This window comes from Penicillium hispanicum, assembly GCF_028827665.1.
Source record: "Penicillium hispanicum strain IBT 35686 chromosome Unknown utg000005l_segment0_segment0, whole genome shotgun sequence".
NCBI lineage: Eukaryota > Fungi > Ascomycota > Eurotiomycetes > Eurotiales > Aspergillaceae > Penicillium > Penicillium hispanicum.
The window spans coordinates 443,407-459,929 of record NW_026623197.1 but is presented as its reverse complement, the minus strand read 5'-3'; the positions used below and the strand labels follow the sequence as shown (position 1 = coordinate 459,929).

The window sequence follows — 16,523 nt, the reverse complement described above, 5'->3', positions numbered from 1 at the left end:
AGAATTCACTAGCAAACTAATTACGGAGAGCTGCAGATTGACTGCAGTATGAGGATAGTAAGCCCAACACTTAAATAATGGGGTACCTCGCCGATTCATTGTGGGGATAGAAGGCAACTACTTGAGTCAAGTCAGATACCTCTAGCAGCTATTCTCCAACACAGCACACTATGGCTGCCCCGGCTTCTAAGGACACCCTAAACCTGGTCGGAACATGGGAATTGGTAAGTCTGCTCGAGTATCACTGGGGAATTTATTTGTTAACCAGGGCCATAGAATCGAAAGCTCTCCGACGACCCCGACAAGCTTTTTGCCTTGGTATGGACAGCTATGCTGCCTGCAACGCTCAAGACTAATCGAAAATAGCAAGGCGTGCCCTGGGTCGTGCGCAAGGTCCTTCGTTACGCCAATCTTAGCTTGCAAATTGCGCAAGCGATCACGTCCGACGGCGACGGAGATGCCACTGAAAAAGACGAGAATGGCGCTGCCAGTGGAACCTCGACAACCACTCTGCATATCAAACAAGTCGTCCATCCTGGCGGATTTGATAGTGATGGGACTTGTCCTGTCAATGGGAAGGACCAGGAGATGGCTCTTCCCATTTTTGGCGATATTGTGATGTCGCTGCAGTATATCAGCCTGGATGATGTTCCTGATGAAACACTCCGCCAACGACTGAGCGGCGGAACCCAGTGCAAGGTTGTCATCGACGAGGCTGCTCACAACAAAGCCAAGGGCTGGACGGCGCGAGTGATGTGGGGATTTGAGATTATTGATGGAAAGAGATACTTCACCCGCAATGCCACCACGAGCAAGGATGAGCAGACTGTGAATTCGCGAATGGTGTATGATTATCGGAGCTGCTAGTTTGATGTAGCTCAAGTCACATCATATTTCATGCATGAGTAGATATCTCATCAATATGTTCTTTCCAGTATGGAGATTGAGCTGGGTCGTCCGCAGATATATCTCTGAGTTACCTAGGTATGCACTCATTCCACAAGCTTCACTTGAAAGGCTCCAGGTTCTCTGATGGGTAGCAAAGGATAATTCACTAGTTCACTCTTGGTTGGCAGAAAAAAGGATTTGGAGAAAAGATTGTATTTCAAGCAGGTTCGAAGTCCTCAGGAAGCAAGGAAAGTTATCCCCAGCACTCGTCAAATACTTCACCGTTAGACATCGATCGATACAATGAGCTTCTTCCCGGAAACCTTTCCCATTTTCAGCATATCCAGGCCTTGGAGAATACCTTCAAAGCGCCCAGGGATCATCTCCACTGGGCAAGGCTTCATCTTGCCGGCATCGACAAGACGTTGAATTGTCTGATACCACTTTCGAGCCCAGACTCCAATCTCCGGCTGAGGGGGGATACCATAGGGCTCAGGAAGCTCAACTCCCCTTCCCGATATCGCACCTCCCATGACTAGGTCGTGCTTGACAGTCTTGCGCGAGCAAAGACTTTCTTGGTACTGTTCCAATGCGCAGTACCGCCCGCCAGTTCTCCCAATGGCGTCATAGCACAGACGGAGTGTTCTTGCCTCCGCAAATGGATCAAGCACGAAGCGAAGTCCGTTTTTAGTTGCGGCGCGAATATCATTCGCGCAAGTCGGCGAGTTATAGTCGAAGACAAGGTCAGCGCCGTACGACCGGACCAAGTCGAAGTTGCGAGGTGAACAGGTTGTGATTACGCGATGGCCGCAGCTGCGGACTGTCAGTTGCGAATCAGTGGTGGAGAGACTTGCTACTTACAGCTTGATCATTTGGATGGCCAGTAGTCCGATGGTACTGCTACCCCCATACACGAGCACATCCTCTGGCTTGCCAACCTGCTCCTCCAAGCCCCCAGGTAACTGAAGGGACCAAAAGAGCGCGACCCCGAGTGTCGCGATGCCGGTGCCAGACAGAGCCGGGGCGACGTCGAACGGGATTCCGGCGGGGATGTGAAAGGTGAAGTCGGGCTCTGTCCGGAGGTATTCACAGTAGGCTCCAGACTGTGGATCGGATTGATTTGAGCCTTGCACAGCGCCGAAGACTCGGTCACCCAGACGAAATCGCCCCTGGGCTGTCACTGCACTGCCGAGTGCGACCACAGTTCCTGCATAGTCACAGCCATCCCACAGACCCGGCGTCGGGAATCGAAGAGGCATCTTGAAGTCACAGGGGTTCAAAGCCACGGCGGCGGTTCTTACCAGCATTTGATGCGGGCCGAGCTCTGGGATGGGCACCCCAGGAGTGATTTGAAGAACGCCGCCCTCATGTTGAAGAATGACCGTTTGAGTGGTTGGGATCTTGTAGTCAGTCGCCATTGTAGAGAGTGGTTGATCAACGTTAGAGATAAATAGAGTGGACTATTGTGAAACTGAGTGAGGTTCGATAACTGGTTATATGAGCTTGGGCTTCCCACTCTCATCCTAATAGTCTTCAAACAAAAGTCGGCCCTACGGCGCTTGACAAGGTAGATTCTCATCGTGCGGGGACTTGATGAGTTGTCTTCTGTGCTACAAGTCCGAATGAGAACCAGTCCGGTTGAAAATAACCCACGTATCTGCCCAGTCTCATTTTGGAGGCTGTATTGTACAAGAAGCAGGGTCGAAGACAGGACTGAGACGTTCCTGTGTAAACCTTTTGAGGTCGTCTCAAGAAGCTAGCTTCCTCAAATGGTTGGAAACCAAAGGCCGATATGCGTGGATGATGTAGGGTCGGGGGGGGATGAAACCAAAATATCTGGCTTTGAGAATCGAGCTGTTTGAGTCAACGGTAAAGGGAAAGTGATGAAGAGTCCGCCACGAATGATTCCTTTAGTGACAGATAAAGTGTAGCGACAACTAGAAACCGCAGGTGAATGATCAAGAGTCAATGCCGCTGTATGCTCAAGAGCAATTCGATACGGCGTTCATGAACTTGTTCCCTTTCCTCTAATGATCATGGGAATCTGACGCGAGATACACTAGAGTAAATAGGGCGAACTCTTGAGATCGCTTTAAATATCCATCAGGTCGCGCTAACCCGGACTTGCGTAGTAGTTTCCTAAGTATAGGGAAATGTGTTATCTTCCAACAGAATGATCAAATAAAGGGGGTCGGAAGGTGTTTTAGTTTTTTACAAGGGAGTATGCACATGTCCTGCTGGGGATTAGAGTAGTCCGACCCAGATGGCCTTACTCTCTTACAGGTGTACTCTCTCCCTTGTGGAGCCAAGGGTGCCTTTATTTCGAGGTCCCAATTCGTCATAAGGGCTGCACGCATGGTCCAAACCACCAATGGACACTTTCAGAAAAGTGAATTGTGTTGATGAAGCTGTTCATTGGGCCCAAGCAGATCCAGATCCAGGGGTTATCGACACCTCAGGTCTTTTAGATCCGACACGACCAATTGAAATCAAAAGGAAGTCAGTATTGCTATTGCGCAGCCTACCGCTTTATAGATATCCCAATAAAGTTTCATAGTATACCTATTAGGCAAGAGTACTTAATATCCTTTCTCAACAGCTACTTCTGATCGTATAGCTACCTATATAGATACCCGTAGACGTACCTAGGTATATAGCTTGATGTATCTAAATAGCCTGGGTCTTGAAAGAGGGTGATCGGACCTAACCACTGGAGCAGGCCAAGTTCTGCTCATTCTCTGGGTGTAGTTCGGGATTTCTACCCGGGCCAACTACTTCGTTCTTCTCTGGACACAGCATGAGGGAGCAGTATCTATGAAGCGCGTTGGCAGCAGACCTTCAAGATACCAGTTCAAGGCCGGCCTGATCAGCAGAGATATATTGAGTGACGAGATTCTCGCATCGCATGTCAGCATCAATCTCAAGATAATCGTGTTCTCGGCATAGTATTGACGATCCTCCCAAGTACGCCCCGCCCTTCGCTTGAGCGATCTCGTCATTTGGCGCTTGGATGTCACCACGCTGCACTCGTAAGCCGACCGCCCGCTTTGCCGATCGCCCGACCATGCACCTATCCCCAATGCTGTGCCTTCTTGACGCTGGTGGTCGTGGGAGATTCACGCAGTGGAGGGTTTACCGATAGGAGCGACGGTCTCAGCAATGCTCAAACTGTCCCGTTCACGATTCGGTAAGTTGGATCTACAAAGTCCGCCCATACACGACATTAACCCGGAATGCATAGGCTGTCGCACCTGCCGAGCACGCAAAGTGAGACGCCAGTTATTTGGTTCATGATTCGAGAGTCTGACTGGTGTTCTTCATCGCAATAGGTGAAATGCGATGAACGCCCAGGCGTATGCCGTAATTGCGCTCGCTTGCGCCTGGTCTGCTCGGGGTACAGCACCTCGTCCACTTCACAGGCCCAGGAAATCGCGAAAGATCGAGCCGAGAGCTCCAAGAGGAAGCGCACCTATCGCTCTTGCACCGCATGTCGTGCATCCAAGACGAATTGCTCGGGCGACCGACCGACGTGCCGAAGATGTTACAACAAACGCATCGACTGCGTCTACTCGGAGTCTTCACAGCCTAACTGGGTCAGCAGGGTCGAGGGTATCTCCAAGAATGGGCAGAATGATATCCCCACGCCTGCTTCGGTCCCTGATGCATCCCCGAGTACGCAGGCGGGGCCCGCTTCAATGTATTCTAGTGAACAGCGGCGTCTATCGCAGTCGCCAGGTTTGTCATCCCGTCCGTCACTGGCCGAGGAGACGAACGAGTCTTCAATCTCGCCCTTATACTGGTGCGATACCATTCACATCTCTCCGAGTGAAAAACATCGACTGACATGCCTCAGGCTGGCGTCTCGCCATTTGCCCAACCCAGGGAGAATCGGATTACTAGTTGAGGAATATTTCAACAATGTGCACCCCCTGCGATGCTTTGCGTTTATTCATAGGCCATCATTTCTCCAGAGACTGGACAAGCAAGCGGTGAACGAGTATCAAAACCATGCGCTCCTGCACATCATCTGTGCCTTAGGAAGCCAGTACGTTTGAATCCTACCTATTTTGGCACAGGTTGAATCTCGAATGCTAACATGGACGGAATAGATTCTATGCCCTGTCATACAGTGAGACAGTAGCGGCTCTTCCGCCCAAGTTTGTGCTTCTTGCCGGAAATGAATGGGCCAAAACCGCTCAGCGTCTTATCCTCGAAACGATTGACTCCGTCACCATCGACAATCTGATGGTTTGTACTTCAAGCATATTGTGATAAGGTGGAATATGCATCTGACTCTATCACAGGCAGCCGTTCTACTCCACGACTATGCAATTCGCATGGGCAACTTTGCAAATGCCTTCATGCTCAGCGGGCTCATCACACGTATGACCCAAGCCCTCCAGATCAACCTGGAATACAACACAGACATCCTCTGCCAGAGCCCCGAGATCAGTAGTCCTTGTGTGACCTCCAAAGAATCGCGCCGACGGCTTATGTGGAGTTGCTATGTGATGGACTCTCTGGTGGGTAGTGGAGTCGACCAACTTACACTGGTCGACGAGAAGGACATGAAAATCCAGCTGCCTTGTAACGAGAGGAATTTCATCCAGCAGATTCCATGCCTCACAGAGACATTGGAGCCCGGGAACTGGCTGAAATTCATCCCAGGTGAGGTGGATGTTAGCAGCCTCTCACCAAACATGGGGATCATGGCGTACTTCATCCGACATATCGCAATCCGGAAAAGAGTCTTGAGGTATGACTGTCTGACCCCGTGTTGAAACTGTGACTCACACCCTTCTCCCAGATATATCAAGCATCTAGGCGATGCAATGGTCCCCTGGGACCCAGACTCGGAATTCGCAATGCTGGATGCAGACTGTCGCGCCTGGTATGAGTCTCTGCCCGCAAGTCTGCAGTTTACGCCAAACGCAATCTACATCCGGAGAGACTCCTCGCAGCTTGGGGCTCTCTGTGTCCTGCACTGTGCCCACTACCAGACTATATGCGACCTCTACCGGCTCGGGGCACCGGCACTCTACAAACTCCGAGCAGCCTTCGACTTCCCGCCAGCACAGCAAGGCTTCTTGCGACGCCTGCAACAGGTCCTATTTGATGCCGCACGCACTCTGGCGTCGATCATCGGGGAAACCGCCCGTCATGGGTCTCGGATGTTGGCCGACTCATGGCTGCCGACCATCACCTACGACAGTTGCCGGATCATGGTATACCACTTGACGCAGATTCTGGATCCCAGGACCGATGAGGCCAAAAAGGCCATGAGGGACACACTCCCTCTTTTGAAGAGTAATGTCAAGTGCTTGAGGATAATGGGATCGCTCAACGTCATTGCCAACTCCCTGGTCCGTTTGTCCCCGTGTTGACTACATCGCTCACGCTAACCTCCATCTGCACCACAGTGCTCTGCCGCAGAGACCATGCTCGACCGATCTGGCATCGGCTCCGAAGTAGTCGCCCAGAACAGCATCCCCGACGATCCGTACCAGTCTCTCGGCGACGAGGATCCGAGGTAAGATCCCCCCAGACCCCGACGCAACTCACGCGTGCTCACCTCCTGGTCAGCGCCAGTCTCCCTGGAACCCCGGTCCAAAGCGCCCCAGACTACGTCCTCAACCCTCTGTCCATTTTCCGCATGGCCCGCAAGTCCATCCCGGAACGACATGCCCCGGAGAAAGCCACCACGTCCTCCGCGCCGAACAGCACGAGGCCCGACTCGGCGAGTGAGTTCGATCAACCCAGCTCGAGCTATCTGTTGCAGGATCCGCCCACGGCCGCTTCGCAGGATCTTGGACTACCGCAGCCGAATCTGGAGGAGCTGCAGACGCTGTTCATGTCGGATCTGGGGTGGGCGTGGCAGCCCGCCGATACCGCCGTGGGATCGGGGATTGAGGGTGCCGGATTGCTGCCCTGGGCTGGTGGATATCCAGTTACGCAAGCAGAGCCGTGGCCGCCTGTTTTCCCATTTCCGCAGCAGAGTTGAGGGATTGGATTCCCGTTGTCTACTGGTGGGCGTTTGGTTTCGCATTGTGACTGATGGACTGTGAAGAGGTTGATATCACGACTTACAAACCGGCGCGAAATATATCTGTGCCAGGATCAAGTGCCTCCGAGAAGTGGTCATGCAAATAGTCATCAATTCTTGCTCTGTACATAGTCGTATCAACCCGGCAAATCCGTGCCGTTTATGCTATTTACTCCGCATCCAGCGGACACACCGGTGGCTGGTCATCCACCTGAATCCCACCACGCTTCTTCTCCAGGGTATCATGGTACGGCAACTTCCAGCCGCCCTCGGACTCGGGCGCCGACAGCCAGAGCCGCATCAAGTGACGCCGCCGCGCTGGCCGGCCCTCCTCGTCGACCGCGCCGGGCGGGTGGTCCGTGTATGCGGTGCGCGCGTGGAAGACGTGCGAGTTGCTGACGAACTGGATATCCCCCGGCGCCAGCACCATGTGCAGCGCGAGCTCGGCGCAGGTCTTCTCGAACACCTCCATCGCGTACTTTTGCTTGTCGGACAGCGGCGGGATGCGCGCGTCCGGGCCCGAGTTGTACCGCGCCAGCGAGGTGACGTTGTTCGGGTCGAAGCGCGCGTAGACGCGCGCGTTGGGCCCGGCGTTGTCGTTCTCGAGGTACAGGATGCTGCCGCGGATCCACGGCGCCTCGCCCGCGGAGGCTTCGCCCTTGCGGTCGAAGTACCAGTTGGGCGTGGCGAGCGTCTCGACTACGTCCGGGTGTCGCTCTTGGAGCACGTTGAAGACATGGTGCGTGGAGGCGATGTCGGATTCACCGCCGGACAGCGACTTGGCGATGCAGAGCAGGCCGACGATGTCGGATCCGTCGGTGTGGAAGTATTGGCTGCGTCGCGGGGTTAGCGCGCGCTCGTGGCGCAGTCTGGGGTCCTGGCGAGCTTCTTACCGGGCGTTGGTGCGGTAGATGCGCACTCGGTCGGTCTTGGTCGGGTCTTCGCCCAGATCCTTGACGTGGCCGAGGACGTGGCCGCGGCCGTTCTGGCTCACGAAGTAGCCCAGATACGTGCCGAGCCCCATGTATGCGGTTGCGCATTTCTGGAGATCCCACTCGCGCACCGGGATGCCTTGGAACAAGAAGAAGCCCTTGCCATCGATCAAGTCCGCCCGAAGATCTGCCAGACGCGTTGAAAGATTGGGCAGGGGGAATTTTGCCTGTCACAGGGTGAGAATGTTGCCTTCGAGACACTCGTGCAGATAACGACTGACCTTGGAGATGCCTGTCAGCGGTTCGCCTTGCTTAATGAAGTTGTCGGCCGCCTCGCCGATCTCCTGGATCTCCTCGTCGGTGAACCTGTGCGTCCACAGCTCTGGGTTCTCGCGGTAATCCTCGGCCTTCCATACGGTCGGACCTGAGTGGACTTTGGGAAACTGGGAATAAGGGCGCACTTGGGAGTAGACAGGCGGATGCTGGCCGGATGTCTTCAACCCGTCGGGGAACTTGGAGAGATCGATTGCGCCTGCGATTGGCGCAATGGTTTCCACAAGTGTCGTGGCCATGGTGGAAGTGATGGAGGATCAGATCAGGTTGCTTCTGTCCCAAGGAGAACTGGAGCTGATCAATGGAGGCCCATCAATGGCGTCGAGAAATCTTCTAAATATATACTCCGTCGCAGCAAAATAATGACATACTCCAGAGACTCCGCAACGGCTGGTCGAGCCGACGAGCCGTGGATAAACAGAGTCGACATGGCATCAAGTGAGGTTGTGGTGAGGGAGGGATCGGCTCGTCGGCAAATCCGCGACGACTCCGATATTGACAGAATCACGCAAGATGGTGTGATAGTGAGCACACTACATACCATCGTCACGGCCGTTGGGCGTTGGATCTAGAACTCCTTGCAGCTAGAATCTGGATTGTTACAGCTCCAAGATAACGGTTTTGACCGAGTGGAATAGATCCTGCCAAGACGCGAGGATGATGGTCGCGCCGGACGCGTGTCAACTGAACTATTCCATCTGGGTACTCTCGACGCGACGCTCTACAACTACACAACCACCGAAACAGCTCGTCTTTGCAAGATCTTCAGTCAACATTGCGTTCTATGGGTGCCACAGATACAGGAATCCTCTTTTGCGAAAAGTCTAGGTACATGAAGAGGGGAATCTCCCTTACGAGGATTGGGACTCAAATCAGAGACTTTGAAAACAGCCAATCCAGCCAAGCACGAGAAGTTTCTGAGAAGCCAGTGATCACGCTGGTGCCCAATACACATCCATGGCCTTGGACCAGGGAGGGATCCAAACACGCGGAGCTCATAGATTGCCGCGACGAGGGAAGGCAACGCCCTCCACAGCCGTGTGATCCGTGAACCAGCTCACCTTTTCACCCGCACCCTGGTTCACCAGAGCCGAGGGGAGACTGCGGCCTTCTTCCGTGTCAAAGATCTCCCTCAGAATATCCTTCTTCCCGGCGCCTGTGGCTACGAATGCGATGCTCACCGCGGAGGTCACGACGGGCAGGGTGAGGGTGATGCGCTTAGGCGGGGCCTTGGGCGAGTTGGTCTCCGCGGCCACCCAGGCGTCCTTCTCGCGGAGCAGGTCGTGGCCCGGGAAGAGAGAGCAGGTGTGGCCGTCGGGGCCGCAGCCGAGGAGGATGAGGTCAAAGACGGGCAGCTTGACGCTCTCCTTGGCGGCGAAGGACCGCATCAGGTCGTCCTGGTAGAGGTCGGCTAGCTCCTGGGGATCATCGTCGTTGACATGGTTGGCATCGATGGAGTGCACGGTCGGAGTGCCGAGCTCCGCGGGGATCTTCTTGAGCAATTCCTCCTGCAGCAGACGGTAGTTGCTATCCGGGTGGTCGAGTGGCACGGCACGCTCGTCGGCGAAGAAGATGTGCCATTTCGCGAACTGCGGCGTGTCTTCGGGGCTGCCGTTGCTGGCAGCGAGCAGCGCGCGCGCGAGGACGGTGGGCAGAGAACCGCCGGAGACGGCCAGGCGAAAGCTATCGTGGCGGCTCAGCGCGGCATTCTGGCAGCGCAGCACATACGGCCGCAATTGCTCGGCGAGAGTATCGGTGCTCGGGAAGCTGTAGAGGATGGGCTGTGTGGTGGCCATGGTGGGGGATTTGTGAAGATGGAAAGGTGAAGCTGGTCTCTTTCTGCACTTCTTGGTGGGGGGAAGGCGGGGCGATGGGCCGCGCTCGCGATGATTCCATCTATTGGATGCCCACGCCAGTGCGCTGCAATGGGCCCGGCTTACCGGAATCAGGAGGCAATGACGTCGTGCTGAAGTCGACTGCGACTGCGACTGCGACCTCATCTTATCTCGAAGGCGTGGTTATTGGTTACGTCGCGGTGGGTCGCGTGCTGTGACGTAGTTCTGCAAGTATACGGATTGCACAGCGATGCATTAGAAAATGAAAATTGGGCTAGTTCGGCAATATGGAGAGGTACTGGGTATTAGGAAATTAAGTAGTTGGTAGTATTAAATATATTCATAAAACGAGCGTCATTCAGAATAAATAACTATGATGTGCTGTCCATCAACCACCATCGTGATTGTGCGCGCCATCACCTATTAACATGCCCGAGATAATCATCCAAGGTATTAATCATTATCCAGCTCATCCTGAGAGTCATTAGGTACAGACGTAATGATCATCCGTACTCACTTGCTGGGGGTCTGAGACGTCACTCCCGCTGAGGCTTCGATATCGCCATCCTTGACGGACAGCCCGTCCGGGTTGGTTGGAGTCTTCTCGCCCTGTCTGAAACGAGGAACCGAGAGAGAGTTGATATCCAATAGGTACATGTACCAGTAGTAGGTTCCTAGGTATCCGTTAGCTAACACACTCCGTCATGCAGGGAGCTCGTACTCACCACAGAACAAGCCACCACCAAGAATGTTGCCGATCACAGTAGGGATGATGCCTTTCCAGATGTACAGGCCAACGGTGATCTTCGGGGCATCTAACCAGATAGCCATTGGAATGAAGGTCATGTTGGCCACAACGTGGTCAAATCCGACGGAAACGAAGGCGAATATGGGCCACCAGATGCCCATGATCTTGGATGCGAGATCCCGCCCTTGCATGCCGAAGAAGCAGGCCAGACACACCAGCCAGTTACACCCGATACCGCGCAGGAAGATCATGCGGAAATCAGGAGTCACTTGCTTCTTGGTGGCGAAGGTAATCACCTCGGACTTGTATGGGTCCGCCGAGAAGATATCGCCATCTGTTCAGACAGTAAGTCTCCATTCCGAGGTCACAAAAACCGGGATAGGGTGAAGGGGGTTACGAACAGCCGAAGATAATCGACACCATGAAGAGAGACCCGGCTAAGTTCCCGAGAAAGGTGACGACCCAGTGAACCAGCATTTTCCACCAGGAGAGCTTTCGCTGCAGGACGGCCACTGTGGTGAACTAAGAATGCTGTTAGCCGATGCCCCATACCGGGAGTCATCATGGGAATACCACATACCATGAAGGAGCCAGTGCAAAGGTCAGCTCCGGTGAGAATAATCATGCAGAGGCCGTAAGGGAAGACGAGGGCACTGATGGTCCGAATCAGTCCAGGCGCATTCTCTTGAAACCAAGGCGCGGCATTGGTGCTGAGGGCAGTGGCACAGGCAAAGGCGAGCAGGCAGCCTGCAGAAACAGAGCTGCAAAACACCTTGTCCAAACGCATATTTCCTTTATGCACACCCGTCCTCGAGACGACCTCAATGACCTCCAGGGCAGAGAGAGAGTCGAAAGACATGGTGACAATATTGACAGTGGGCTCGCTATACTCCAGTAAGAGTCCGGATAGAAAGGGGGGCAGCGCTGCGAGAGGGATGTCCCGGTGAACAACAGAACTCACGAGCGAAGGATCTCTTGGCTTCTTTAATAGCACTGTCTTGGGGTGCACTCGACTATTCTACTTGGTATCGACATGCTACTATCTTACAGCAGCTCCAGGGTCCATAGCTTCCCCCTCCCCCAGAATGAAAATCGCGAGCTCCCGATATGCCATTTCGGCACTTTTCTGGGCATTCCATTGGCTCCCCACAGGAGTGAAGATAAAGCAATAAGCTCAAGTTCGTGACAAGAATGCAGAATTCGATGATCATCGCCCAGCCGGCCGGGGGCAGCCAGTCACCGCGCGGCGCCTTATCTGTCTTGGCAGCCTCGAGCGGAAAGATTGACCTTGCGCGCAGCATCTCCGCGGGTTCTGGGGTTGCTCGAACCGTGGTGGCTGAAGTAAATCGATAGTGCATGTTTCTATCATCCGCTGGATCTGATTTTGCCATGATCTTCAGGTGAGTGTATCGCCAATCCACGCCGGGGGATTACCCGGACCATGTAAGCCTAGGATGGACGCTGCGATTGAGATAGGCTCATTGACTAGGAACGCGGTTAGTGAGTTCATTGGATAGTAAATTACCCTCTAGTGCTAAGGTTATTTAGGTAGTTGGTTACCTAAACAAGTAACTAGTTACCTTCCACCAAGTTGAACTGATCAAAACAGAAGGAAAGCAATAAGCTGATAGTATTTAATACTGCCCCCTCCTTACCTACTTATGGCAGTGTGGCCGAGTGGTTAAGGCGTATGACTCGAAATCATATATCTTCGGATTCCTGTGTTCGAATCACAGCGCTGTCGAATAGAAGTTTTTTTAGCTTGAATTTTTATTTTAGGTGAGCTTATAATACCGAATTTCCTATTGGTTCCTAGTTAGGCCAGTCTCTTGCACTGGTTGGTTTGGATCATAGACGGATAGGGTCGGCAAGGAGCCGAAGGACAATGCGAGTTCAATGACCCAGCTCCTCACCTGTCAAAGAGAAGAGCACACCGACTGGACAGATCCCAGCGAGGATACTACAGGTAGAGAAATGGCATGAAGTTGCCACTTTTTTTAACAGTTCGCATGCGTCCATGTCACGTCACTGCTCCGTCAGTCCCAGCACACTGTCAGCCCTAGCACACTTGCGCAGAGCTCCGTCTCTTAGATAGGCTTTCGTCCCCAGCATCCATGCTGGTGGTCATTCCCCTCGTTCCATCCCCACTCCCTCCTGCCCTAAAATCACCTCACAGTAGCCGGTGCATCGCCATGGTCAAAGACAGGGATACCGTCATCAGGTATGCTGCGCGCCCAACACTAGAAGGCATCAGCCCTAACAGGGCCACAGCGAGTTCAACAATCTCGTCAACATGAACCCCGACGAGCTCCGTGAATGGCTTGAAGAAGAGGACTCCCAATCATCGGGATGGGCTGGCGAGTCGGGCGAGACGATCGGCCATTCCAGGTATCTACGGTACCTAGAGGGCAAGCCTAGTTCTGATCGCATGCGTTAACGAGTCAATTCGATCTAGTGGCCGGCGGATCGTCGACATCCTCGAGGAGAATCCGCGTCGGGAACCCTCCGGCTACAGTGACGCAGACCTCGAGCACATGCGCAAGGTGGTTTCCTATTGCAAGCGCCACCTGGCCCAGGAGGCGACCGCCAAGCAAGACACCCGCAGCAAGAGTTACCGATCTCTGAAGAATTGGGGCCACGATGCGCTGAAAGAGTGAATGACGGTGGGATGATTCCAAGGCTGGTTGGGCTGGAGGATGGGATGCTGCGGTGTAGCTAGAGATTGACCCTTAGTACGAATTCAGGTGTGGCGATGGTCCCACGGGTGATTCTCACCTTTCTACCTCATTCTCTGCACCCCCACGGTAGCTTCTCTCCTGCCATCGGCAACAGTCACAATCGCCGTCACAATAGCCGACAATCTTCAAATGCCGAGCCCCAATCGGGTCATCGGGGCCGAGCAGTGAACCACTGTCTTCCACTCCTCCCACTCTTTTCACTCCTTTCATGTTTTCACCCCACCGAGTGAGGTATGCGGAGTGGTCGAACCGCACTGCCATTCGTCGATTTGCAGTTCAGATTGGCAACTCCAGACTCGCAGCTAACGCAATGCAGTATCGATACGCCCCAGCCTCCGTCATGACCGGGGAGGAGCGGAGAACGTGGGGGGAAGTAGATGGAACGCGGGGAACAGACATCGTGTACAACGGGGGTCGCTGGACAAGGGGCGTGGGGTGACCGGGGGTTAAATATCGCCAATGATCGAGCCCGGTGTGGAATATTCCCTTGTCCAACTCGGAATCCAGGCGCAATCATGTCCAAGCCGGAAACCACCCATGATGAATCACCGCGGTTGGAGGCGAGAGCAAAGCCCGCTGACGGTTTTGATGTCCCTCATGTGTTGTTGACGGAGGAGGAAAGCAAGCGGATCTGTCACAAGACCGACCGGACCATCCTCATCGTGCTCATCTGGGTCTACTTCCTGCAGATTCTGGACAAGAGTGTTCTGGGATACGGGGCAACCTTCGGTCTGCAGAACGACACCCACCTGACGGGTAACCAGTACTCGTTGGTCGGATCGATTGCTCCTATCGCTCAACTTGCCTGGCAGCCCTTTTCTTCCTACCTCATTGTCCGAGTCCCGCACAAGATCCTGATGCCCATCCTGTGTCTGGGCTGGGGAATCGCTCAGGCATGCATGGCTGCATGCCGCAATTTCAACGACCTGATGGCCGCTCGCTTCTTTCTGGGGCTGTTCGAGGCGGGATGCTTGCCACTTTTCGGTATCATCACTAGCCAGTGGTACCTTCGATCCGAACAGCCGATTCGGATCGCGGCGTGGTATAGCAGCAATGGTCTGGCGACGATTGTCGCGGCCGCGTTGTCATACGGCCTGGCACACATCAAATCAGACGCTCTACTACCATGGCAGATGTAAGTCAGCGCCCAGCCCTGATTTTCAGTACGATCACTAAATTTTGCTTCCATTAGTATTTTCCTTTTTGTTGGCCTGGTCACCATCGTGTCAGCCCCGTTCGTGTACTGGCGCTTGGATAACGACGTCTCCTCCGCTCGCTTCCTCAGTGAGACTGAGAGAGCCCAAGGATTGGAGCGCCTGCGAGCCAACCAGACCGGGACTGGCACTACCAAATTCAAATTCAGCCACGTTTATGAAGCGGCGATCGAGCCCAAAACCTATCTATGGATTGGTATGGCCATGCTTCTCAATGTTGGCGCTAGCGTGACCAATACGTTTGGTCCACTGATCCTCGGTGGACTCGGGTATGATAAATACACCACAAGTTTGTTGAGTATGCCGTTTGGAGCAATGCAGTTTGTTGTGATTCTCTTGGCCAGCTATCTTGCTCAGACGGCTCGGATGAAGGGTGTCATTTTGGCAGCGTTCATGCTCCCAGTCGTTGCCGGCCTGGCGCTTTTGTACGCGGTGGCTCGAACCAAGTCTGAGCAAGGCCCGCTGCTCACAGGCTATTACTTGCTGGCCTTCCTCTTTGGCGGCAATCCGCTCATCGTGACATGGATTATCGGTAACACGGCCGGAACCACCAAGAAATCAATCGCGATGAGCTTGTATAATGCGTCATCCGCGGCTGGAAATATCGTGGGGCCCCTGTTGTTCAATTCAAAGGACGCGCCGGGTTATCACCCGGGCCTACAGGGCTGTCTGGGCATTTTCAGTGCTTTGGCCGCCGTTGTCCTGATTCAGTGGGCCAACCTGTGGTTCCTAAACCAACAACAGGCACGCCGCCGAGTTCGCAACGGCAAGAGCGCTCAGATTATCGATCATTCCATGCAGAGCCATTTCCACGGCATCGACGAGGCCAATGTGGAGAACGAGTCGGGACAGGCCGTGGCACATGCAGGATCGCATGTGGCTCAGGATCTCACGGACCGGGAGAATGACGAATTTGTATATATCTACTAGGATCATGAGGCTATGAATTTACACAGGTGGCAATGACTCAACCACTTGTTCTTCGGACATCTGGACGCACGCCATTCAGAATGCAGCTCATCGACGCGTGTCTCGGCAGGCCATATCCTGGCCAGAAAGATGTACCCCTGATAGTTGATGTCAGTCGGTCGAGTTGCTCTTGTTGACAAGGATTGTTACTGTTTCCTCTTTCATCTTTAGCCCCATTTCCCCTGTCGGCGTGGGATGCAACCTTGCATTTTCATCTATATTCCGACCAGCCTGCCGCTGCAGCCAAGCATGGAGAATATTCCAACAAGGCAAGAGTGATCGGATTCTAATCTCGTCCGACATGTGCGCTCCGGCGGTGCAACCTCAATCTACACCTAGTCATACCAAATCTGGCAGAGCAGTACTTTCGGACTCGGAGTCGGACTCGGTTCTTGTTGCAACACTGACCAGCCCAGCGGACAAATCGCCCAACTCGAAGCGCTGGCAGGACCCTCGTGGCTATAGGCAGGGATGGGCACACGATGCAAGAAGAGGATGCCCAGTAGTCCCTCTCCTTACTATGCAGGGGCGGTTGGAATCATGGGGTGATCAGACTCTCAGACGGGATGGTGGGTGTGATTTGCCTGCTTTTACACCATCCACGGAATGTGATTCTTCGGACTCGGATCGAGCTGAGCTGATGGCTAGCTGATATCGAACTAGCCATCCGAATTTATATCGGAGTCATCGGTCTATCCAACAGAGCCTCGGCACATTGATATGTACCCTCCATCGCCGAGCACCCCAGAACGAGTGCCACGCAAAGAACAGCATTCCTTGTTGAGATCTTCAGAATTCACACTCGTTAGATCTTCATTGCAAA

At 53.9% G+C, this 16,523-nt stretch overlaps 8 protein-coding genes across 8 annotated transcripts; 4 read left to right on the top strand and 4 right to left on the bottom strand.

Annotated features, from left to right (window-relative positions):
* Positions 1 to 170: 170 nt before the first annotated feature.
* On the top strand, positions 171 to 867 carry N7459_005625 (uncharacterized protein; the record flags this gene model as incomplete). Its single annotated transcript, XM_056944809.1, has 3 exons — positions 171 to 224; positions 277 to 318; positions 367 to 867. 3 exons carry the CDS (start codon positions 171 to 173, stop codon positions 865 to 867), a joined length of 597 nt encoding a protein of 198 aa, XP_056799144.1.
* A 305-nt stretch (positions 868 to 1,172) lies between these two features.
* N7459_005624 (zinc-binding alcohol dehydrogenase family protein) lies at positions 1,173 to 2,306 on the bottom strand (the record flags this gene model as incomplete). The annotated part of the gene is made up of 2 exons (XM_056944808.1): positions 1,173 to 1,701; positions 1,750 to 2,306. 2 exons carry the CDS (start codon positions 2,304 to 2,306, stop codon positions 1,173 to 1,175), a joined length of 1,086 nt encoding a protein of 361 aa, XP_056799143.1.
* Positions 2,307 to 4,047: 1,741 nt separating this feature from the next.
* Positions 4,048 to 6,889, top strand: N7459_005623 (uncharacterized protein; the record flags this gene model as incomplete). The annotated part of the gene is made up of 7 exons (XM_056944807.1): positions 4,048 to 4,075; positions 4,240 to 4,933; positions 4,998 to 5,136; positions 5,193 to 5,644; positions 5,696 to 6,251; positions 6,309 to 6,418; positions 6,472 to 6,889. The coding sequence occupies 7 exons, from the start codon at positions 4,048 to 4,050 to the stop codon at positions 6,887 to 6,889; spliced, it is 2,397 nt and encodes a 798-aa protein (XP_056799142.1).
* Positions 6,890 to 7,100: 211 nt separating this feature from the next.
* On the bottom strand, positions 7,101 to 8,435 carry N7459_005622 (TauD/TfdA family dioxygenase; the record flags this gene model as incomplete). The annotated part of the gene is made up of 3 exons (XM_056944806.1): positions 7,101 to 7,764; positions 7,825 to 8,090; positions 8,145 to 8,435. The coding sequence occupies 3 exons, from the start codon at positions 8,433 to 8,435 to the stop codon at positions 7,101 to 7,103; spliced, it is 1,221 nt and encodes a 406-aa protein (XP_056799141.1).
* Positions 8,436 to 9,191: 756 nt separating this feature from the next.
* Positions 9,192 to 9,992, bottom strand: N7459_005621 (6-phosphogluconolactonase; the record flags this gene model as incomplete). The annotated part of the gene is made up of 1 exon (XM_056944805.1): positions 9,192 to 9,992. One exon carries the CDS (start codon positions 9,990 to 9,992, stop codon positions 9,192 to 9,194), a length of 801 nt encoding a protein of 266 aa, XP_056799140.1.
* A 552-nt stretch (positions 9,993 to 10,544) lies between these two features.
* N7459_005620 (formate/nitrite transporter family protein) lies at positions 10,545 to 11,638 on the bottom strand (the record flags this gene model as incomplete). Its single annotated transcript, XM_056944804.1, has 4 exons — positions 10,545 to 10,705; positions 10,757 to 11,113; positions 11,181 to 11,301; positions 11,360 to 11,638. 4 exons carry the CDS (start codon positions 11,636 to 11,638, stop codon positions 10,545 to 10,547), a joined length of 918 nt encoding a protein of 305 aa, XP_056799139.1.
* Positions 11,639 to 12,971: 1,333 nt separating this feature from the next.
* N7459_005619 (DUF3140 domain-containing protein) lies at positions 12,972 to 13,436 on the top strand (the record flags this gene model as incomplete). Its single annotated transcript, XM_056944803.1, has 3 exons — positions 12,972 to 13,000; positions 13,051 to 13,176; positions 13,235 to 13,436. 3 exons carry the CDS (start codon positions 12,972 to 12,974, stop codon positions 13,434 to 13,436), a joined length of 357 nt encoding a protein of 118 aa, XP_056799138.1.
* A 596-nt stretch (positions 13,437 to 14,032) lies between these two features.
* On the top strand, positions 14,033 to 15,661 carry N7459_005618 (putative MFS transporter; the record flags this gene model as incomplete). Its single annotated transcript, XM_056944802.1, has 2 exons — positions 14,033 to 14,652; positions 14,710 to 15,661. 2 exons carry the CDS (start codon positions 14,033 to 14,035, stop codon positions 15,659 to 15,661), a joined length of 1,572 nt encoding a protein of 523 aa, XP_056799137.1.
* Positions 15,662 to 16,523: the final 862 nt, after the last annotated feature.